This window comes from Triturus cristatus, chromosome 6 (assembly GCF_964204655.1).
Source record: "Triturus cristatus chromosome 6, aTriCri1.1, whole genome shotgun sequence".
In the NCBI taxonomy this organism is placed as follows: Eukaryota; Metazoa; Chordata; class Amphibia; order Caudata; family Salamandridae; genus Triturus; species Triturus cristatus.
This window is the reverse complement of record NC_140589.1, coordinates 1,581,458,444-1,581,483,292: the sequence shown is the minus strand read 5'-3', so window position 1 is coordinate 1,581,483,292 and position 24,849 is coordinate 1,581,458,444. Positions and strand designations below refer to the sequence as shown.

At 46.2% G+C, this 24,849-nt stretch overlaps 1 protein-coding gene across 9 annotated transcripts in view; it reads right to left on the bottom strand.

Moving 5' to 3' along the window:
- Positions 1–24,849, bottom strand: part of NRXN1 (neurexin 1) — a 1,628,124-nt gene that overhangs the window by 158,015 nt on the left and 1,445,260 nt on the right. For all 9 annotated transcript variants that reach the window (XM_085612721.1, XM_085612723.1, XM_085612729.1 and 6 more), the window contains one exon: positions 17,606–17,777. In XM_085612721.1, coding sequence (XP_085468847.1) covers positions 17,606–17,777 — 172 coding nt within the window. The remainder of the gene's footprint in view (positions 1–17,605; positions 17,778–24,849) is intronic.

Here is a 24,849-nt window from a genome sequence, read left to right as displayed (position 1 = left end):
ATCGCCGCTTTAGCAGCAGGAAACTGCCGCTAAAGTGTCAATAATGGGCTTGATAATATGCCCTGGAGAATTCCCATAGAAGCCCAGGTTCTGGTGTGAACATGGGCTTCTATTGGAATTCTCAAGGGCATATTATCAAGCCCATTATCGGTGCTTTAGCAGCAGTTTTCTGCCGCTAAAGCGGCGGTAACATTAACGCCGTTCTAGATAATATGCCCCCATATCTTTCAGTTTCGGTGCTCAAAGATCCAGAGAATCCCCTGTCCTGCAGCTTCTCAGTGTGCTGTTCGGTACTTCCTCAGGACACAAAGAAAGCCATAATCTCAAGCCTGCCAGAAAAAAGAAAGAGAGGAAATCTTGTTGGCATTCCTTGGGCCTTACATTTTGCTGTTTACATTATATTCACAAAAATAATGTATTTATTTCTCTGACAACAGGTTACGAAACTCAAGAATTGTTTCAAACTGCTTTTTTAATTAGATATTTCTTTTTTATTTCTGAAGAAATTAGTTGACTACATTTAAAAACAGCTATTTTGGAGCAGAACTTGGCTCCCAACAAAGATGGTTGACTTGCGCCAGAGCTCCCATCTCTCGGAGGCCTCCGCAGATGTTTGCTGTGCCCTTCGACGGCCATCCGCCAGCATTCTGCAGTGCCCCAGCCTCCTTCACACAGTGACACCAGGTGGAGGCCTTGGCAGGCTCCCTCTTGCCATGTACAGGTTTGACAGACCTGAGCGGCCGCACCAATCCCATGAGGGAAGCCGATGTGGGTGAGGCCTTCCTGTGCTTGGGCCCCCTAGTTCCATCTTCAGCCTGCTGGTGCCTCTGACTCAGTGAGGGAGTTTGCTGCATCCTGCAGGGCCACCTGCCCTGCAGTGCACCAGCTCTCCATCCTCCTGGATGCATCTTGCCACCACAGTGAACTCTTCTAAGCCCCCAAGGGGGTCGGCGCACCTGGCCACTAACAGTTACTCCACAAGGGAAGACATCATGGGTGCCGCTCTGCCCTCCGGAGAGTCCACCCAGACCACTTTTGTTTCCAGGTGCCTCCGGCCCTGAGGTCCATGCTTCTGCAACTCCTTCACAGTTTTCTGTACTAGCCACATCACCGCCTGGATCCGGTTCCCTGCTGTGTGCAGATGGACATGTCCCGGCAGGGGCCTCCTGTCCTTCACATCAGTCCCCCACTCCTCCTCACCTCTTTCGACCTAGGGGGTCTAACCAGAGTGCCTGTGACTTTATGGCCATTAAGAGGCAAAGCTATCTACATGGGGCATGAGACTAAGGGCTTGTTGGGGCATGACCTGCTTGTTCTCATCACTTTAGTGCCGTGGTTCCTGGTGTGCGGCACAAGGGTCTAGCGGCAGACACTGGGGATGGTCCAGTTGCTGGCTCTCGACAAGGAGACACTTGTGTGACCTGCTGGGGCTCCTGACCTCCCCCTTTGACTGTCCTCTTCAGAAACGTCTGACTGTTGCCTGCTGCCCTTAACCTTTTCAACTTAGGGCTGCTATCGTGTGTTGCCGGGTGGTATTATGGCTGGTGTTTTGGCCTGTCACCTGCCCTAGCTCTGTCCCAAGACCCGCAGTTGCAGCACCCTCTTGTCAGGGCCTCTTTCCTTTCTCTCTGGATTTCACAGCCTCTTCACATCTTGTGGCCCAACTGGCAATCGCTTTATGCCAAGCCAGCCCATGGAGGGCTACAGCCCACCTTGTAGTCCTGTAACTGACCCACTGTGAGGGCACTGACTGAGGGCCCCCACCCGGCCTCCGCTACTCAGTCTGAGTAAGCCTGGCCACGATAAATCAATTATTTACAAAGTCTATTAACATATTTTTGAAAATTTCAGAGATATATCATCATCTTGCACAATGGGGTTGGGGGTTTGTAGTCCAGGCTTATATGGTGTGGGGCGTAGACGAATCGACCTGACTTTGGACACAGAGGGTGTTTTAGGCTTCGGCCTGCGGGCCTTCCTCAGGACAGGGATGGGCAGGGTAGTGCAACCAATGTTGGATATGTGGTATCCGTATTCCACACCCACAAAATGTTGTGGTGCGAGGAAGAGTATCTTCCTGCTGGTCCATGGTTCTGCTGGAGGCTATGGTCCTCATCCGTCTGGTTAGGGTAGTGTAGAGCGATTAATTTGATTTCGATTTTGACACCCCACACCGGATAAGCCTGGACTACAAGCCCCCAACCCCATTGTGCAAGATGATGATATATCTCTGAAATTTTCAAAAATATGTAAATAGACTTTGTAAATAATTGATTTATCATGGCCAGTGTTAGACCTGGCATCTTTGGCGTGGTTACCCCTGACTTTTTGCCTCTACCTCCTGTATTTTTTGATGCTATGCTGGATTTCGATTTTGCTGGTTTAGATGCTTTGGGCACTTTGCCACTGCTGATCAGTGTCAAAGTGCAAGTGCTCCCTTGGTAAATTGTTGTATTGATTGGTTATCCATGATTGGGATATTTGTTTCACCTGTTAGCCCCTAGTAAAGTGCACTGCGTGTGCCAGGGCTGGTGATTCAAATGCTACTAGTGGGCTGCAGCACTGATTGTGCCACCCACAGGAGTAGCGCTAAAATGATGTCTTAGGCCTGCTTGCAGTGCCTATGTGCAGTCCAGGACTGCCATGTCGACCTGGCCAGTGCACCCACTGACCAGGCCTTATCCTTCCCTTTCTGTACATGTCAGGCATCCCTATGGTGGCCCTAGGTACCCCCCTGGGCTGGGTGCAGTGTATCTGAAAGGTAGGGCATGTACTGAGGTGTGTAACATGCCCTGGTAGTGAATTACAGCCATTTTCGTTTTTCACTGCTGAGAGGCTATCTTGCCCATAGGATAGAATGGGGAAGGCTGTTTACATGCCTATCTTCCCATAGGGGCAAGATAGAAAATCCAAGTTTGGTATCTCTGAGTTCAGAATTTAATTATACATCTTTTTAGCAAGATGGTTTTTAAATTCACTGTGTGGGAATAGCACTTTTTAGAAAGTAGCTATTCTCCTGTTTAACCTTCCTGTGTGCCTGTGTGCTGGTTGGCTGACTGGTGTCAGGTGATGTGCTAGGTGGCTCCAGGAGCCTGGATGAGTCAGCAGCAGGGTGAATAGGGAGATCTGCTTTAGATGGGTGGGAGGAGTAGTCCCTGGGTCTGAATAGGGCTGCCCCTGACAAACACAAAGCTGGCTCCACCCCCTGCTGGCCAGGCTGAGGACTCTGCCTCTGCTGGCACAAAGAAGGCTCCACCTCCTGCTGAGCGTCTAACGACCCTGCCCCTCACTCTGAAAGGAACCAGGTGCTCCAGAGCAGAGCACACCCAGGAACCGGTTTGAGCAGGGGAATCCCCCCACTGAAACACAAGAGACAAAGACTTGGAGGGGTATAAGAAGAGGACCCCAGACACCTAAAACTTTAGATCACTTTGGAACTAAGAAGAAACCTCTGCCAAGGAGAAAGCTGGAAGAAACTGAAGAGGAGAAGACTGCCTGCTTGCTGTTTTGCTTTGCTGCCAAGGAGAGGGGAAGGACTTTGCTGTGTCCCCTTCTTTTGATTCTGATCTCCAAGGGCCTGAGAAGAGCTGGCTCCCTGTTAAGAAGTCCCAGGAACAAAAGGACTTCACCACCAGCTCCCCTGGAACTCTGCTGAGAGAGTTCTGACCTGCCTTGGAGTGCTTGCCCAGTCTTGGGGCTTCAGGAGGTCGTTTTGCTGTGTTGAGGGAGCTGGGAAGCAGAAGCGTGAACAAGAGTGACTGGTAGCCAGCGCATCATCCGATTGCGTGTCGCAAGACGAGAGTGCGTGGAAAATTTCATCGCGGCACCATCGCAGCACGCAGGGTCTCCGCATCGCCGAGTGCGTCGAGCATCGTCCCGAAGCGTGAAGCTTCCTGCCATTGCGAGGGTCGTCGCAGAACCAGTTTGCGGGCCACACCACTGCCGGTGCGTGAAAAGTCTCCAATCGCTGCGTGCGTCGACGCAGAGTCCCGTTCCGTGGCGCATCGAGAGTTGCGGCGCCGGAAGGCAACGCTGCGCCACGCATCGCACCACATCGAAGAGTGTCGCATCGAACCTGTGCGTGAAGCTTCCCCCTAAGAAACCTACGCAACGAAAGCCAAAGGTATCGCATCCTCCCCCTACAGATCGGAGCCGGCGCATCCACCTCTGCTGCGTGAAGCAGGGCTGCTGCAAAGCCTCCCCAGGATCTCAGGAGCATCGCATCGCCTTTGCCATCTTCTTTGTTATAGCTTTTGGGAACCTTATCGCAACTACAGGTACTGTTGGGCACGAAAGTGTCGCATTTTGTGCATTGAGAGCCGCATTGTGCAGGACACTGACTTTGACATCCTGGAGTACTTTCTGCAAACTCTTGAACTATCCTTAAAGTAACCTTTTTGAATTATATGTTGGTTTGTCTGTAATATTTGGTCTTGTGAAGTTTTTAGTAAAGATACATTATTTTTCTAAAACTGGTGTGGAGTAAATCTGTGGTGTTTTCACTGTGTTACTGTGAGTGTTGGTACAAATACTTTACACATTGCCTTTGATAGCCTAGACTGCTCAGGCCAAGCTACCTAGAGGGTGAGCAGGGGTTATCTTAACAGTGTATCCCCCTTTCCCTGACTAGAAGCAAGGTTCCCTACTTGGACAGTGGTACCTACCCTGCCAACTAGAGACCCCCAGATCTAACATTGGTGGTCAGCGGTGAGGATTGAACTTGTATTTGTACTTGACCCACAGTAATTGGTGTACATCACTAGTTTAAGTGCAGACCAATAGACAACCACATACTATATTTTTGATTCTATTTTTGAGTAACTCTTCAAGAGCATCATGTCTCAGGTGGCAACAAGCGAGAAGGCAGAATTGGAGTTTTCCATTGCGGATTTATATTCATACAAAGTTGAAGATCTCAAGCAATTCTGCAAAGACCGTGGTTGCTCTTTTAAAAGCGGAGCTAGAAAGGATGTGCTACAAAGAGTCCTGAAGGCCTGGTGGGAGGCCCAAGAGGAAAGTGATGCAAATGAAGAGGATGGTTTTGTTCCCCAAGATCTGCCTGTGAGCAGACCAGTCTCAAGGGCTAGCAGCTCCCATTCCAGTAGGGGGCTCACTCCAGAGGAGTTGGAGGAGAATCAAAGGGTGAGAAACCATGAATTGGAAATTATGAAAATGAAGATGAAGCAATCAGAAGTAGACAAGGCGGCGGAGGAGAGCAAGAATGCCCGTGCCTTGGAGGAGAAGAAATTGCTTCTGGCTCATGAAGTGAGCATGAGAGAACTGGACATCAAGGCCAAGCAGGTGGAGTCCGGTTCAAATGGTGGCAGCGCACAGCCAGTGCAGGGGGGTAAAGTATATATCCCCAAAGATTTAGTACAGAATTACAATAGGAGTGAAGATATCTATGCCTGGTTTACATCGTATGAGATAGCATTAAGAATGAATGGGGTGCCTGAACAGCATTGGGGGGCGGGCCTGTGGAAACATTTTGAGGCTTCTGGGAGGAGTGCTCTAGAGCCCTTAGAATTAGCAGGTGCCATGACCTATCCCAATATGAAGGAGGCCCTATGTCTCAGGTATGGACTTACTCCAGAGCAGTATAGACTGCAGTTTAGAAATTCCAAGAAGAAAGAGTCTGAGACTTGGATGGAGTGTGTGAATCTGTACTCGCGGGCACTGGAAGGTTGGATGAAGGGCAGCAAGGTAACTGATTATAAGGGGTTGTTACATTTAATTAGTTGGGAGCACTTGAGTAGTCTATGTGTTCCAGAGCTGCGCCAGCATCTTTTAGATAGCAAGTTGACGGACCCCATTGAGCTTGCTAAGGAGGCGGACCGCTGGACCAGTACCAGGGTCCACAGAGGAATTGTGGGTACCGTTGCCAAAGGTGGGCAGGGTCCCCAGCAGAAGAGTGAGGGGGACAAGGGTAACCAAAAGGAGTTCTCACAAGGGCCCCAAAATAGTTCCCAGGGTAACCAGTCCCAGCCCCCCAAGTCCAAACCCAAACCAACCTGGCCCCCTAAGGGCAGGTCGGATAACAAGGGTCCCATTAAGTGTTATCACTGTCAGGAATTGGGTCACAAGTCTCCTGTGTGTCCCCAGAAATCCCAGGCACCCACTGGTGCTCCAACACCGGGTATAGCTAGTGTAGCTTTTGGGGGGGGTTTAATTTCTAGTGATTTGGAGGGTTTAGCAGTTATGTCCCTTGTCTCTTTAGGAGACACAGAGATGGTCCAGGAAACCCCTGTCCCTGATAACACTAAGAAGTACAGGCAGTGGGTGACCATCAATGGGAGGAGGGTGGAGGCTCTCAGGGACACTGGAGCCAGTGTGACTACGGTCAGGTGTCAGTGGGTCCCTGAGGAGCTGATCATTCCAGACGTACTTCACCCAGTAGTGTCAGCTGACAACTCTGTGCGCCTTTGCAAGGTAGCACATGTTCCCTTTGAGTGGGGGGGGTCTCAGGTCCTCTCAAAGTTGTTGTGAGTCCATCCATGCCAGTTGACTGTCTGCTAGGTAATGACCTGGAGAGTTCCCCGTGGAAGGAGGTGGAACGCCAGGCTCATTTGGAGATGTTGGGTTTGCCTGAGTGGGTCTGTGTGACCACTCGGTCCATGGCAGCCAGACAGGGTTGTGAAGCAGACCTGGAGCCTGAAACAGTGGCCCAGGTCCCTGCCAGAAAGAGGAAGGGCAGGGGGCGTGGTGCGTCCACCCCCGCTGTTCCCACGGTCCAGGAAGGAGCAGAACCTACGGGGGATGCCCTGGAGCCTACAGGGGAACAGGTCGCTGAGCTGGGAGACATACCTGAGCTGACCCATTGGCAGCAAGAGGGTGGTCCCTCCAGAGAGGAGTTCTGCCGTGCGCAGAAGACATGCCCTACTCTTGAAGGTCTGCGGCACCAGGCTGCAGACCAGGCAGCAGGTGCTGATCCGAAGAACTTTTTTCTCTACTGGGAGAATGACTTGTTGTACAGTGAGCCTAGGTTTGCTGAGCCGAGTGGATCACGTACCCTGGTGGTACCCGCAGGGTTCAGAGACTTCCTACTGGGTCTGGCTCACGACGTGCCGCTTGCAGGACATCTCGGGCAGGACAAGACCCGACAAAGGCTTGCCACCCACTTTTACTGGCCCGGGATGAAGACGGACGTCGCTTCCTTTTGTAAATCATGCCAGACTTGCCAGGCAAGTGGCAAGGCTGGAGGAAAATGCAAAGGCACTCTCCAGCCTTTTCCGGTAGTGAGCACCCCTTTCGAGCGGGTGGGAATAGATATTGTGGGGCCACTGGACCCCAGGACCGCCTTAGGCAACAGGTTCATCCTGGTCCTGGTGGATCATGCCACCCGGTACCCGGAGGCTATCCCTCTCAGGACAACCACAGCCCCGGTGGTGGGCCGTGCGTTGATGGGGATCTTTTCCCGTGTGGGTTTCCCCAAAGAGGTGGTATCTGACCGGGGTACCAACTTCATCTCCAGGTATATGAAGTCTCTGTGGGAGGAGTGTGGGGTAACTTATAAGTTCACCACTCCTTACCACCCTCAAGGAAATGGGTTGGTTGAAAGGTTCAACCGGACCCTGAAAGGCATGATCATGGGGCTGACAGAGCCCATGAGACGGAAGTGGGACGTCTTTTTGCCATGCCTATTATTTGCCTACAGGGAGGTACCACAAAAGTCTCTAGGGTTCAGTCCCTTTGAGCTTTTGTACGGGCACCCTGTTAGAGGACCTCTCAGTCTGGTGAAGGAGGGTTGGGAGAAATCCCCGGGGAAAACCCCTCAGGATGTGTTCAGCTATGTGCTGGCCATCCGCAACCAGACACAGCGCTTCCGGGCCCTCGCTCAGGCGAACCTGGAAGCCAGCCAGGATGAGATGAAGAGGTGGTATGACCAGCATACCACTCTGATGGAATTTCAACCTGGGCAGATGGTGTGGGTGATGGCGCCAGTGGAGCCTTGCGCGCTCCAGGACAAGTGGACTGGGCCATATGAGGTGGTGGAGCGCAAGAGTGAGGTGACCTACCTGGTCAACTTGCGATCTCCCAGGAACCCCATGAGGGTCCTACACGTGAACCGCCTCAAACCCCATTTTGAGAGGTCTGAAATAACAATGCTACTGGCTACAGATGCAGGGATGGAGGAGGATAGCGATCCTCTTCCTGACCTCCTGGCAGCTAAGGAGCAAGATGGGTCAGTGGATGGAGTGGTCCTCTCGCCCACCCTGACCCCAGAACAGCAGAGGGACTGTCGCCATGTGTTGGGTCAGTTTGCATCTCTGTTCTCCCTGACCCCCGGTATCACCAACTGGTGTGTCCATGACGTGGACACGGGAGATAGCATGCCTGTGAAACAGAAGTTTTACCGTGTGGCTGACAAGGTCAGGGCCAGCATCAAGAAGGAGGTTTCTAAGATGTTGGAGCTAGGGGTGATTGAGCCCTCCAGCAGCCCCTGGGCTAGCCCAGTGGTACTTGTACCGAAAGCTGCTGCGCCAGGTGCCACTCCAGAACTTAGGTTTTGTGTGGACTACCGTGGGCTCAATGCTGTCACGAAGACTGATGCACACCCCATCCCCAGAGCTGATGAGCTCGTGGATCGGTTGGGAGCTGCCAACTACCTCAGTACGTTTGACTTAACTTCTGGGTACTGGCAGATTGCCTTAACTGATGGGGCCAAGGAGAGGTCTGCGTTTTCAACGCCAGAGGGGCACTTCCAGTTCCGTGTCATGCCCTTTGGGTTGAAAAACGCCCCTGCCACATTCCAGAGACTGGTCAACCAGGTACTGTCCGGGCTGGAGCAATTCAGCGCCGCATATCTGGATGACATCGCTGTGTTCAGCTCCACTTGGGAAGAACACTTGCAACACCTCTGCGCAGTGTTGAAGGCTCTGCATAGTGCAGGCCTCACTATCAAGGCCAGTAAGTGCCAGATAGGGCAGGGTTCGGTGGTGTATTTGGGACACCAGGTAGGAAGCGGCCAGGTGGCGCCCCTACAAGCCAAGATAGATACCATCCGGGCTTGGGAACCCCCCAAAACCCAGACAGCGGTGAGAGCCTTCTTAGGACTCACCGGGTACTATCGCCGTTTTGTCAAGGGGTATGGCACCATTGTGGCTCCCTTGACAGAACTAACTTCCAAGAAGTTACCGAAGAAAGTGATTTGGACCAGTGCCTGCCAAGAAGCTTTTGATGCCCTGAAGGAGGCCATGTGTACAGCACCTGTACTCAAGGCGCCTGACTTCTCCAAGGAGTTCATAGTGCAGACAGACGCTTCTGAGCATGGAGTGGGAGCGGTGCTCTCACAACTAAATGAGGAGGACTTGGACCAACCTGTAGCTTTCATTAGTAGGAGGCTACTTCCCAGGGAACAGAGGTGGAGTGCGATTGAAAGGGAAGCTTTTGCTGTGGTCTGGGCGCTGAAGAAGCTGAGGCCCTACTTGTTTGGGACTCACTTCCGGGTTCAGACGGACCACAGGCCCCTCAGATGGTTGATGCAGATGAGGGGTGAGAATCCTAAGCTGTTGAGGTGGTCCATTTCCCTACAGGGGATGGACTTTACGGTGGAACACCGCCCCGGTACAGAACACGCCAACGCTGATGGTCTGTCCAGGTTTTTCCGCCTTAGCGATGAGAACTCCCAAGAGGGTGGGTAGTTCTCCCCACTTTCAGCTGGAGGGGACACGTGTTAGACCTGGCATCTTTGGCGTGGTTACCCCTGACGTTTTGCCTCTACCTCCTGTATTTTTTGATGCTATGCTGGATTTCGATTTTGCTGGTTTAGATGCTTTGGGCACTTTGCCACTGCTGATCAGTGTCAAAGTGCAAGTGCTCCCTTGGTAAATTGTTGTATTGATTGGTTATCCATGATTGGGATATTTGTTTCACCTGTTAGCCCCTAGTAAAGTGCACTGCGTGTGCCAGGGCTGGTGATTCAAATGCTACTAGTGGGCTGCAGCACTGATTGTGCCATCCACAGGAGTAGCACTAAAATGATGTCTTAGGCCTGCTTGCAGTGCCTATGTGCAGTCCAGGACTGCCATGTCGACCTGGCCAGTGCACCCACTGACCAGGCCTTATCCTTCCCTTTCTGTACATGTCAGGCATCCCTATGGTGGCCCTAGGTACCCCCCTGGGCTGGGTGCAGTGTATCTGAAAGGTAGGGCATGTACTGAGGTGTGTAACATGCCCTGGTAGTGAATTACAGCCATTTTCGTTTTTCACTGCTGAGAGGCTATCTTGCCCATAGGATAGAATGGGGAAGGCTGTTTACATGCCTATCTTCCCATAGGGGCAAGATAGAAAATCCAAGTTTGGTATCTCTGAGTTCAGAATTTAATTATACATCTTTTTAGCAAGATGGTTTTTAAATTCACTGTGTGGGAATAGCACTTTTTAGAAAGTAGCTATTCTCCTGTTTAACCTTCCTGTGTGCCTGTGTGCTGGTTGGCTGACTGGTGTCAGGTGATGTGCTAGGTGGCTCCAGGAGCCTGGATGAGTCAGCAGCAGGGTGAATAGGGAGATCTGCTTTAGATGGGTGGGAGGAGTAGTCCCTGGGTCTGAATAGGGCTGCCCCTGACAAACACAAAGCTGGCTCCACCCCCTGCTGGCCAGGCTGAGGACTCTGCCTCTGCTGGCACAAAGAAGGCTCCACCTCCTGCTGAGCGTCTAACGACCCTGCCCCTCACTCTGAAAGGAACCAGGTGCTCCAGAGCAGAGCACACCCAGGAACCGGTTTGAGCAGGGGAATCCCCCCACTGAAACACAAGAGACAAAGACTTGGAGGGGTATAAGAAGAGGACCCCAGACACCTAAAACTTTAGATCACTTTGGAACTAAGAAGAAACCTCTGCCAAGGAGAAAGCTGGAAGAAACTGAAGAGGAGAAGACTGCCTGCTTGCTGTTTTGCTTTGCTGCCAAGGAGAGGGGAAGGACTTTGCTGTGTCCCCTTCTTTTGATTCTGATCTCCAAGGGCCTGAGAAGAGCTGGCTCCCTGTTAAGAAGTCCCAGGAACAAAAGGACTTCACCACCAGCTCCCCTGGAACTCTGCTGATAGAGTTCTGACCTGCCTTGGAGTGCTTGCCCAGTCTTGGGGCTTCAGGAGGTCGTTTTGCTGTGTTGAGGGAGCTGGGAAGCAGAAGCGTGAACAAGAGTGACTGGTACCCAGCGCATCATCCGATTGCGTGTCGCAAGACGAGAGTGCGTGGAAAATTTCATCGCGGCACCATCGCAGCACGCAGGGTCTCCGCATCGCCGAGTGCGTCGAGCATCGTCCCGAAGCGTGAAGCTTCCTGCCATTGCGAGGGTCGTCGCAGAACCAGTTTGCGGGCCGCACCACTGCCGGTGCGTGAAAAGTCTCCAATCGCTGCGTGCGTCGACGCAGAGTCCCGTTCCGTGGCGCATCGAGAGTTGCGGCGCCGGAAGGCAACGCTGCGCCACGCATCGCACCACATCGAAGAGTGTCGCATCGAACCTGTGCGTGAAGCTTCCCCCTAAGAAACCTACGCAACGAAAGCCAAAGGTATCGCATCCTCCCCCTACAGATCGGAGCCGGCGCATCCACCTCTGCTGCGTGAAGCAGGGCTGCTGCAAAGCCTCCCCAGGATCTCAGGAGCATCGCATCGCCTTTGCCATCTTCCTTGTTATAGCTTTTGGGAACCTTATCGCAACTACAGGTACTGTTGGGCACGAAAGTGTCGCATTTTGTGCATTGAGAGCCGCATTGTGCAGGACACTGACTTTGACATCCTGGAGTACTTTCTGCAAACTCTTGAACTATCCTTAAAGTAACCTTTTTGAATTATATGTTGGTTTGTCTGTAATATTTGGTCTTGTGAAGTTTTTAGTAAAGATACATTATTTTTCTAAAACTGGTGTGGAGTAAATCTGTGGTGTTTTCACTGTGTTACTGTGAGTGTTGGTACAAATACTTTACACATTGCCTTTGATAGCCTAGACTGCTCAGGCCAAGCTACCTAGAGGGTGAGCAGGGGTTATCTTAACAGTGTATCCCCCTTTCCCTGACTAGAAGCAAGGTTCCCTACTTGGACAGTGGTACCTACCCTGCCAACTAGAGACCCCCAGATCTAACAGCCAGGCTTACTCAGACTGATATTCTCTTATCAGTCCAATGTGTGAATTGTTTTAATTCTCCTTTTCTGAGCACTACTGGGAACTTTTCCCGTCCCTTTACCCTAATTTTTCACTAGAGCCCACCTTTCTGCAGGTTCCCTTGGAGCAACCCCCCTTTCTGTCTCTTTCATTGTCTCTAAAACGCAGGAAGACATCTACTGCCTGTCTAATTATGATTAAATAAATATACGTTATGTTTGGAATTTATTGCTTTTTGCACATTATTAATTTGACCGTTTTGATTACTCAGAGCTGACACTGTTCATGCTCATAAACTATATGAAAAGATTACTACAAGCTAGATTTATACTGTTTAAAGAAAGGTTGAGGACCATTGTATTCTGTATCATTTTACGCCCCGGTCCAAGACTACCATTGGGTCACCCCATTTTCATAATGGCACCAGACACTATGAACACGACGAGGAGACAGGCAGATTGCTTATGATGCAGTTTAACCAACGGGAGGTGGCGGTTGTCATGCACCCCCAGGGGAAAGCTGAGTACTATGGTTGCCTCTAAACTCCGGAGGTGATGACCACTTATAAGCCACATATTACGCAATTTATTAAGTGCAATCTGTCTATTGCAGCTGAACAATGAGGATTGGGCCCACCTCTCCGGTGTGATCACTAAGGAGGGGATTGCGCAGGCAATCTCTGCTGCTTCATACAGAAAAACTACCGGGAAGGACAGCTTTGCGGTGGAATTATATAAATGGACTTAAATCAAAGTGGTAGACTCTATTGAAGCGGCTTACAAGGAGACAGTAGTGCAGTGCGGTCTGGGACTGATCTCTAATAAAGCCCTTATCACGGTTCTTCCCAAGCCCACTGTCTTGGGTTAGCTACCGTCCCATTTTGCTTCTTAATGGTGATGTTACACAGCTTTGGGGCTTAGTCTTAAATGAACCTATACAGCTTTCTGGGTAACACAAATAAAATATTATCCTGCTTCATGGGAGTATGGTTAGCCCAGAACAGTTTCCCTAGCTGGAAGAAAGCTGTAATTTTGTCTCAACATGAGCAATATTATTCAGTCAGATTTCACATTTTTCACTGTACTTCATGAGAATAACTTTACTTGCTTGAATAATAAGAATCTGAACTCAGTTTCTTTAAATTATGTGCACACAGAATTTGACCAGAAATTTTAGTCATTTTTAAACAAGCTGGATAGTGCTCTTCCACACCCTCTAAATTTTGCTCAAAATGACACACCGATACTGAATGCATACATTGGGTGAGCTTCATGTTTACTATTGTAACTCTCGGCCCAAAGATAATGTGAAAAGCACATACATTGGGGTGGAGGGTTTAGTATTCTTATTTCAGCCAGACAATTTTGTTTTGAAACAACATTTATGGATGGGGGTGGTCAAAAGTATTCTAAAAAAAAGACTAGCACAGACTGGGGAAAGTGCATACATTGGGCTGCATTTTTGCTAATATAAACCCAGTCCCACTAACATTGATCAAAGTGGATCCTTTTTTTTGGGGGGGGTGGACTCAAATTTACTACCATCGCAGAAGTTCAACAAAATATGGCAAAACTGGGAAAAGTGCACAAGAACATAATATTGGGTAGAGGAGTTATATTTAGTAAACTAACTCAAGACCAACCCCTTTTGCATAGTTTAGATGGAGGGGCAAATCAGCTATTCTTACTCCAGTGTAACAACATTGACGAAAAACATATATTTAAAGGTTAAAATGTCATATACACACTAGTGACAACAACAAACATATATGAAATAATATATTAATTTAATAAACTCTAGCATCTTAAATAAAATATTTAAAATAAAAAATGAATTATATATTCAATATTACTTACAAAATATAAATAGCTTGTTAACTAATTACAATTATTTGCAAAGTACATTTAATAAAAATGATAGCATGTGAATTAAAATTATGATAAAATTATGTAGTTTAATATTCATTAATAAAAATAAATTGACCAATACAACTAAATACTATAATTAGACCCTGATAATTTTGTATAAATGTAATTAAATATACAAATTTCAGATAAATGAATTGCATTTTTTCTATATCATTGAAATATATATGTAATATTTACAAATACATTAGGACTTTGCATAATATTTTCCAATTAAAGAATAAAACAATTTAAAATAAAACATACCCCTCCAAAATCCCTTCAAATGTCTACCTAAGCCTGAAAGATAATTAATAAAAACTATTATAATAATTATTTTAACAAGTACACAAATTAAAAATGTAAATAATTTTAAAACTGTACATGTGGTTTACATTTCCACTGGGCTGATTTATTCCCATACAGGCCCTGATGTGTTTACACCTCACGCTCTGCCCTCAGCCCTGAACAGGGTTGGAGGGACCCTTGCTGTCCTCCCTTCTGTTCCTGTGAACCCGGGCCCTGTAAGCCACCAGGATGAAACTTACCTACGCTAAGGACCTCACCCGGTTGTAGCTACTCCATCTCCCAAATACAGGGGAATGGACTACAAGATTTGGAGCAAAGAGGTATAATGACTACAGGGGATTTGTTTTCCAACAGTGTGACGGCCCGGACCTGATAGGTGACTGTGATATTCTCCACATCACATTCTCCTCTATGGTGCAGTGATAGCCACTATCAGACAGATGTAGAGTGGGGAGGGATTAGAATCCTCTGAACATAATTGCCTTAAGACTATCTGCACCATGACTGGCCAGGTGGGAGTAATCATGCTCCTCTATCGCTTCCGACTCTTCCAAACTAAACACGCTCTTTCCCCACTATGGGACCACTTGGCTGCAAGCATGAGTTGGGTACTGAGAGACAAAGACTCGATTACATTTCTTAGTTTAACTCCTCACTCCTCCTGCAGCACTCACATTAAATTGATTTAAGACTACTATCTTCACAGGGTATACTTAAACCCTAAGTGAATTAATAGAATGTTTCCGGGGGCCCAGGACCCTCATTCCATAATTGGAGTCGGTGATGGCCCTTAGTAATGCGGTCACTGTTCACAATCTTGACAAGACCAGGGCTGTCTGCCTATTGATATTGATTCCCAAACCTCATGCTAAATCTATCATCTCCAAATTGGCAGACCTAGCTTTAATTTTGTCCTGCCAGCATATTTCCATGTTCTGGATATCCCCTCGGGCTCGTCCAGGGTTGAGATGGAGGCAAGAGCTTCGCATGTGGGCTGAATGTGAGGGTGTCATATGGAACTTAAAGTGCAGAAAGGGCAGCACAGCCCTGAACGTGCACATGCATGGGAACAGATATTGCATGACTGTCCATTGATAGCCTTTAATGGCCGCCTACTTTCCGCCCCAGATAAGGGATCATTGGATAAACATTGAGCAACTACCTCTCCCTAATGAGCCTCCTACCATATCTACACCAATCTCCGATCTGCCTTGCTTGGGATGAGTTCAAACGAAACTTGCCCCATTGCTGCACTGTAGCCCCACCTTTCTTACTATCCCATTAGTAGAGTAATCAGACAATCCCCAGTGAATTGACAGTCCTTTTTTTACCATGTTAGTTTTTATATTTATTTACTACTTTTAGCTTTTCCCCCTTTCTTTCTTCAATTGTTCCTTTTACATCATGAGATTCAATCACGTTGCTTGTTTCAGCAGAAAGAGAATGTAATATAACCTGCTTGATCTTTTAAAGTGAGAGACCACTATCAATGTAAAGCCCTGGGAGGACAGTATTGCTGGATACCCATACTGAGGTATTGTGGTCCTTTTCCGTGAAGGTCACGATGAGTTAACGTTAAGGCTTTGAAGAAAATTCTCTTACTTACTGGAAGTCACTGGAGCCATTTTGAAAATGAGGACATCACAGTATGCCTAGCAAGCTTAATATAAAACTAGCTACCCTATTCTACACTACTTGTAAGTGTTGGATTAGAAAAACTAGGAAACACAGGCATAAAACTTTAGAGAAATCCAATCTAGATAGAATTGTAGCTTGAACAACTATTTTCTGAGCCTTCCAATGGAGAATGGTCAGGAACCTTTTCAGTGGTTTCATTATGCAGAAACACACTTTCTCTACAGAGCAGATTTGGAACTTAAATGAGAAATGGTCATCAATACCACCCCTAAATTTATCGCCACTTCCTTGGGTGGAGGGGGAACCAGACAGTCCCTTGGCCAGAATCCAGTCTATACAGGTGACAGGTTGGGTTCAAATAGAAGAATTTCTGTCTTGTCTGGATTGCATTGCAGGTTATTTATTCTCAGCTAGTTCATTACAGCCATCATACAGGCAGAGAAAGTCTACTTTGCTAAGTCTGAGGTGCCCTTTTAAGAGGGCCGTAGCTGAGTATCATCAGCATAGGAAATTATTTAAAAGTCATAAGATTCCACTAGGAAGGCGAGTGGGGAGATATAAATGTTAAATAAGTTGAGACTCAGTGCCAATCCCTGTGGCACTCCATATTTAAGGGTCTTAGCAATCGAAAAGTAATTCTTCATCCACACTATCTGATCTCTAGCATTCCGAAAGGAGCTGAGCCACATCATGCTGACCAATAAGTTGAGCATATGGGAAAACTTAACTTAATGGAGCAACTTATATCATCATATGTTCTTTTAATTGATAATATATTTGAGGATTAAATTCAACGCAATTTGAGGTTGATAATATATGCTCTCATAAATACACGATTATTGAGTTACAGGAAAAGGTAATTAAAATGACAATCAAATTGATAATAACATTCATTATACCTTTAACCAGCAAGTTCCAAATGTGTTTTAGTGATGGCATGCATCACATTGTACCCATAGAAAATGATGTGTACTAATGGGCACACGTGCAAATGACTTCAGACAGCCTGGCATTCATTTGAGTAGGAAAGTACATTGCATATAAAAAAGTAATGCCGCTTTTAACAGTTATGAATATTAATGTCACACATGCCTCCTGAACACAACTCAGTCTCTAACAACCAGTAGAGACATTCTGTATGTGGAAAGATGTTTGAAGTGATTCATTGCTCACGGTGATTTAATTGCCACAAGTCTACAAATAAATATATCAGTAATGTATGGCCTCAAATAAATGTTGCTCAGTGAATTCCTTCACAAGCATCTGATTATGTGCACAAATATGCAATACAACTAACAATGGAATACAGTTATCAATGCTATTAATTTGATTGCAATGCTGCTTTTGTCAAAGCCTTTCTCTACTTAAAATGTATGTGATTTAATATTGAAGTGTTCAAATTTTTATTAGTGGTTTGCGTCCATGATTCAAGATTTAGTGATCTGTTGAACAGTCTTTGAGAATCTTTTTTTGCCATACCACAAGAAGGAACGTTGAGTAGCGCCCACTGTTTTGATCAAAATGATGACCCTGAATCACACACTTCACTGTTGGTACTTCAAGGGTTCTTATGGATGCTGAAATTTTGAAATGAAAGAAAACAAAAATGCATTCACTGTAATACTCCTTTTTCAGCGATTCATAAGCCCTTATCTTACCTGCTGGAAAGCGTTCAATTACCGGCCAGTTGTCCACCTGCAATGTTGCATTACCCCCACTTCTTGTGAAGCGTACTACGTGGTACTTCCCATCATTGATGATTGCATTGACTTCCTCAATTGCGATGTCATCTGTTCCAACATTGAATTTTACCCCAATCTTTCCCTGGTGCTGAAAAAGAAAATACAAAACTTAGAGCTGTTCATATGCAAAAATATCTTGACCAAATTATCATTAAAACTCTGAAATTTGATGCAGGAGCCAAAACTAACTTTTTATTATATAACAACTCTGATTCTTTAATGGTGTATGTAATTTCTATTTAAAATCAAGAGAAACAAATGACAAATGAAAACTAAATCCAATTTTGGCACACATAAATGATATGGCCATCTCTAAAGGTTATGCATATGCTCTATGTGGTCTGCAAAAGTGATCACTTCCACCTAAAGATGTAGTAACTCATTGACAAGTGCAAAACCTATCCAACATCAGTATCAGTCTCAGTCTCCCTAAGGAACATCGGCAGTGCTTTAGTAAGAATATTTATATTTTAAATGACTGGCGACGAGTTTCGTCAACAAGCCTTTTTCGAAGCCGCAGACTGCCAACTTTCATTGCAGGTTCATAGGAAGCAGCAGCATACTCATGTATTATCGAGATCACAGTCTGATTTCCTTGAAGAAACATGAACGTCACCAATAACTCATTACAATTATATTAGAGCAATCAAATAATATTCAATGGTAACATCAACATTCAAGCAACAATATAAATGCGATTCTGCTATTGTTCCGCCATGTGTTCACCTTAAGGGCATGCCCGGAGATGACTTCTTATATCAGCTAACCAACATTTCTTACTCTCATAATAAGCCCGAATGAAAAGAAAAACAGCAACATATCGCACAAATAAGTGGCTGTGCAAATGATGAGAAAGAGAGAAATGCAAAGAAGAGAAAAAGAGAAAGAGAGGGCAGGCATCAGCATGCTAAACAGCTCCTAGATGATTACACTAGGCCAAAAGAACAATTTTTTCAACCCTGTCCTAATCTAGACAATCATTGAGGCTGCTAGAAATTGACCATATTTTGAATTAAGTCCACTGCCTCCTCTTTTCCTCAGAGATTATGCATCTAATTTTTACACATTACTTTCAAGATACCGGGAAACTTAAATTGGATCGTAGCCCACAGACCTCTAAGCTCTCCCATTTTCTCTCCCAATTCCCACTGGCATGGTGCTGTGATCCTACCTACCTCTGACCTAACCTGATAATAAAAAGAATCATAAGCCAGTGACCCTGCCTTTAACGCATCTGAGAGGATTAGTTCCTTGATGGCATGAGTCTGGAAATTGACTACTATCTTCCTATTTCGAATTTTGCTTAAAAGGATATCTTTATTTGCTGAACATTTGGGTTCATCAAATTATTTCTCCTGGAATGGAACTCTAATCTTTACATAATGTCCCTCAGTTGTCAATTCTGGTGTCTCAATTCAGCAATTTCTTGTGAGGTTTTTGTTAATCTGTGGATTGCCTGTACCATCTGTTCTTCTAAGCAATTTGTGTGTGCTGCTAGATCATCGAGTTTTACCCCTAGCGCCTGACAGGACCTGATTCGCCCTCTGATTTTGCTCAGAAAACTCGAATTCTAACTTAAACCAACAAGAAACTGCTCTATCAGCATTCTATCTTTTGTCAATGGCTTATCAGATACTTGTGATTGGGCTGCCTCAATGTGATTGGGAGCCTGAGATCCTCTGGAGTATAGAAGATATGAAAGATGTAGAGTCCGAGACACCACTGTGACCCACATTAGGCTTGTGGCATAATACCTCAAATCTATACCAGGGATGTAGTAAGAACAAAGCCTAGTTGCAATTGAGCCCCGTATTGTATGTTGGGACAGGGTCGTCAATAGTCTTGCAAGGATCCTCAATAACTGACTGCCCCGTCCGCTGCAGGCAGCTTTCACCTCTGTTTTGCATAATTCTCAAGAAAGAATTTAGGGAAGGGGTAAGCTTCTTTTGAGGAACCTGTGACCACAGTTTGTGCCTCAAGTCTCTCCCTCCACCATGCCTATCCTGATCTTTTCAGATGTTCCGCACAGATTTCCTCCTCAGGCAGGGCTTAGACGAAATTTGTGCTTCACACTGTAAGGTTTCTGAGGTTTTCTGCCAAGGTGACCTAAGAATATACCCGTTGTTAGATGTAACGAGAGGGGTAGGCACCTGTTGCTTTTCTACAGCACTGGAAAAATTAGATGAAGTTACCTTTCCCACAGGTGGACTCTCAGAGGAGCCCCCTACATCATTCTTCCTACCAGCTGGAGGTCTTGGCTTAATATGCCCCTCCAAATATTGGCCAGTATTCTGTCCTACGTTGATGCACCAATTGTCCAGCAGTGCATAGGCATCAATGTGTGCAACCCATGCAGAGCAGGTCAAGGTCACAAGAGATCATGGTATGCCATGAGGCTTCCACTGAAGAGGGGCTGTGCTTGCGCTGATCAGGCTTAGAGAACAGCAAGTCTTAAATAGGTGTATCTATGTGCACATACTTGTGTGAATAAAGCAAGTGCAGAAATATGTGGTGGTCAGTCACAGGTATCTGCCCCCAAATATGCAAAAGCACGAGCTCTGCGTTTTATAACATGCTTACGTACAATTGTGCATATGCAAGTGCAGTAGGAGGATCCGGGCATGCTTATCTTATTAGATTTTTTCCACCTTGCTCAAGGAAAATGGATCGACAAGCTCAAAAGTTATGGTAAGGGGCCCTTTGTCTCATGTCAAGTACAGAATTATAGTTTCGCATCCCAAATTGTCTTTGCTTTTTGCTGTTTGCTATGGGTCATGACATCAGTCAATCTTTCCCTTGAAGAGCTTACATTTGTATATCGAGTACCTATGAATGGCTGATGTTGCCAGCTGTACACAAATGGTATCTTCCTTTTTTTGAGGCATTTTTTCTCATGCACACTTTTCCATTAAATATATTCATTACATTATACAGTTCTGTTAGTAGACCTATTCATCACCCATTTAAAATGAAGGGTTAATTCTTCTCAGTTCGTATCTGAAACTAAGCAAAATGTTTCAAGCTGAGGAAACAGACCATTCTGTAGTAGACTTTTTCGTACACCAGTCCCAAAGTAATGTTTTTTCTAATTACATTATCCTATCATCTCGCAATAGTTAAACAAGGTTTAGTTACATGTTAATGAAATATATTTTCTTGTACCTCATTCTGTCTCTAAAATGAAATTAAATATTAATATGAGGTGGTGGATTATTTAAGGGCTCTCGGTTTTTAGCCATTTGCAGATCCTGTTTTGCAGACCAGCCTGCAATTCATTCACTCTGTGTCATTGTGCCAATGTAAATACAGGAGGTGCAATGGCAATTAAACCAGCTTTCTCTCTCTTTACTCCCCCGGAGTGTGATTCTGCTTCATATCATTAGCTAGAGTTCACAGCAACGATGGTCAGGGCAAAACATGAAAACCTCAGCAGAAAATGCGCTAGATGGTGAAGAGATCACCCTGGAATTGAGCCATCTGGCAGCCACATGTCTCCAAACTGAGGCTGCAACGTGGCTCTCACGTGAGGTCCTTTCTGAATCCTGTATATCACATATACATGTTCTTTGCCCATATACCCATCTTTTTGGGCAGCAACAAATCATTCCGGCACTCATGCTCAATTGTATCTCTGTATGTGTTTGGTCGCACCAAAAATGCAAATGAAAGCAATCTGCAGCTATTACATTATTACATCTGCAGCTATTACATTATTACATCTGCAGCTATTACATTATTACATCTGCAGTTATTATATTTGTAACTCTTACTTGTTAAAATTTTAATGGACACCTCAAAGGGGATTACTCTAGCGGTTACATATAACGTGACAGGGAGAGATCATCGTAACACCGGTTACATGTCCAGTGGCGGAACAAAACTCGAGGGGGCCCACCTGCAAAGTGCATGAAGGGGGCCCCCTCCGACCACACTCAGGAGCTCTGCTCACAGGGTACTGGGCTGAAGGGGTCCCCTGGAGCTCGGGGCCCCCCCGCACCGCGGGGGCTGCGGGGCCTTTGTTACTCCCCTGTACATGTCATAATAAATGTAGAGCATGTCAGAGAAGGAGTGGCTAATCGAGTTTGAGAATACACAAACACGACTTAGCTGTACTCAGGGAAGTGGCAGATCTCAGAGGCTGAGGATAGTTCACTATTGTGAACTAGAGGAGAAAATTCAGAAACCTTAAATAGGCACAGAGACGGTGGACAGGGCTTGTTTTTGGGTTTGTGATAAAAGAAGACCAGGCCTGTAAATTGATTTGATGCGAAGAGTGGATTAATTGGGGTAGTGCAGTCCACGCTTAAACAAATGAATGAGAACCTCTTACACACATATCTACTGCATGAGCTAGTTTTGTTGATAACTGTAGGACAAAGTGGAGCTAGATCTGAGACCTATTTACATAGGATTTTGCAGGGTCAATACATCATTGTTTAAGGTAGAAAATAGGCTTTTTGCAATACTCCTGATCACTTTATACTCATGCAGCATTCACGGGTTTGACAGAGTACAAGGAAAATCACATGAGTATTGCAACTGTAGTGCTAGTCTTATAAAAATGGATGCAATAGTCAGGTGGAGAGACTCATGTTGCTGTAAAAATGAACCATGAGATTTTGGATGGGAGGAGAAGACAAGAAAGGCATCAGGAGGGAAAGAGGTAGGGGAAGTCAAGTAAATCTTTTAGTTTTGGCAGAAATTGGGCAGTGCTTGCTATACATATTAGCAGCAGCGGCAGAGGAGAGCCGCCCCATTGTAAAAAAATAAAAAATAAAAATAAAATGATAATAACGCAACGTTATTGTCATTTTATTTTCAAACTAGGTGAGGTTTAAGGGGAGGGCAGGGCTGGGCTATTATCACAGCCAGCAGGGGAAGAGTAGTTGAGGCACTTAAGTGCGCATGATGGTTGAGCCAGCCGTCTTGGAGCGCCAAACAGTCATGTGCACTCTGCATGTTCCCCACCAGGCTGTAATGTGCAGCCTGGTGAGGGACATGCAAAGGCTCATAGTCCCCATCTGAGTGCCAAACCACGGCACTCAGACCAATCACCATGCTGCTGTCATGGTGACAGCAGGGTCATGATTGGCTTAGGGGAGCCTGAGTGTGCTTCCTGCTGCAAAAGAAGAGGATGGAGGCGAGGTGAGGTGAGGCAGCGGCCAGCAGCCAGATAAGTCAATTCATGTTTTTTTTTTACCTTCCCTCACCCCGCCCATTTTATTGAATTTCTAACCTCCCCCCCAACCACCCTCCAGGGTAATTTCTGCTGACAGCCACCACTGTACATTAGATGAGTGGATCTACATGCAACAATTGAGTTAGTTAAGGTGGAGATGAAAATGAAGATGTGGATGCTCTTAGCAAGGAGGCGCAAAAGGACAGCAAACAGTGACACAACATGTCCAAGAGAGTTTATGCATCAAGAAAAGGACAGTGTAGGCTTAAAAACCATATTGAGTGGGTCAATGCAATTTTATATATGAAGTACACTATCAAGGAAAGCACTTTTACAAAAATGAAAACAAACTTGCTCTTGGAGTGAAAGGAAAGTTGAATTCAAGTTAAATTTCATTTTCTTGAGAATGCAGCCCATATAACTGTTACACTAGGTAAAGCTTTCAATAAAGATCATGCATTTGGGCTTTTTCTAAAAGTCCTATTAATTCATAGAAACCATCTCTAGTTTAAGGATATAATCTATAATACAAAGAATTACAGAAGGGTAACAGTGAATTACGGGGATGTTTTTCACTAAGCGCTTCTCAGTAATATCAAATAGATAACACAAGCGAGGCTTGAGTTGTCTATGATGTCGTTCTGAAAATATTCCAGTAATTCACTTTATATGATGTAGTTTTCCACATGGTGATACGTCCAACCCTTTTAAGATTTTAACAAATCAAATAAAAGTATTTCTAACCACAGTAATTCACTTTTTACCCATCTATCATTTTATGTTATGCATGGCCCCAAAATCATGCACCCTTGCTTTCAACTGCAATGCAGGGGCAGAGGGGTAATTGGGTAGCCACACACAACACAGCCTCTCTTCCTTATTCCAAATTAAAAAAAAAACCTTACCTGCAATTTCTAACCAAACCAAACCACCTTCCCTGCCTTCCTTCCTCCTTCTCCAGCCATGCTTTCTGCTTCCAGTGAAAACAGGCAAGCAGAGCTGTGCAGACAGGCTCTCCGGCAACCCTGTCAGCTTGGCCTGGGAGACCTCTATGCAGCCGCGGCCCGTGGAGGGAGTTCCGTGGGGCGGTAAGGCGGGGCGGAGGAGGGGCATGGTGGGGGGGTTCTAAAAACCGGAATATGGATAATTGCAGGTAAGTAAACAATTAAATAAATAAAACGAATTTCGTAGTGCGCGCTGCATCGCATTTTGCGATGCAGCGCGCGCTACGAAATTCGTTTTATTTATTTAATTGTTTACTTACCTGCAATTATCCATATTCCCGTTTTAAAACCCCCTCCCCCGCCCCGCCTTACCGCCCCACGGAACTCCCTCCACGGGCCGCGGCTGCCTCTATGACGTAGCAACAGTGAGTCATGAGTTTTGTTATCAATTGTTAAAAGTGGACCCTCAGGCTTCTTGGATCTGAAGTTAGATTCGATGATGGTGGCCTGCCGCATCGCGATGCCTCGGTGAGTCTCTGGAAGTCTTTGTCCTTAATGTGGCAAGGAGCTCCGGAGCTTCCAGCGGGTCAAACCAGCGTGGTTACGTCGATTTGCAAGTTCACGGTGGTGGCTTGACTCTCGATGTCGAGCATGTCTTCTCTGTGAGCTTTTCTGCAAAATTTTGCAGACAGTTTCTTTTTTTCCAGCTTTTTTGTTTCTTGGTTCCTTAGGGGAAAATAAGTGTCCACTAGCTCAGTGCAATGGTTCAGAGACTCTGGATTGCCTCTTGGGTGCTAGCATTCAATATCCCACAGTGCACCTGCATAGTCGAGGAAAAATATAGTTGCCACTGGTCAGCTGGGGTGATCCCCTCTTTGGACTTGCAGTTGACTTCTTCCTGCTCAGTTATACCTGTTGCTGTTCAGGGAGTCCAGTCCTTTCTCTTGAGTCAGATGCAGTCCTTTCTTCGTGGAGCCTTCAGTGCAGCAGGTGCAGTTCTTTTGAGTACAAGCCTTCTGAGGTGCAGTACTCAAACA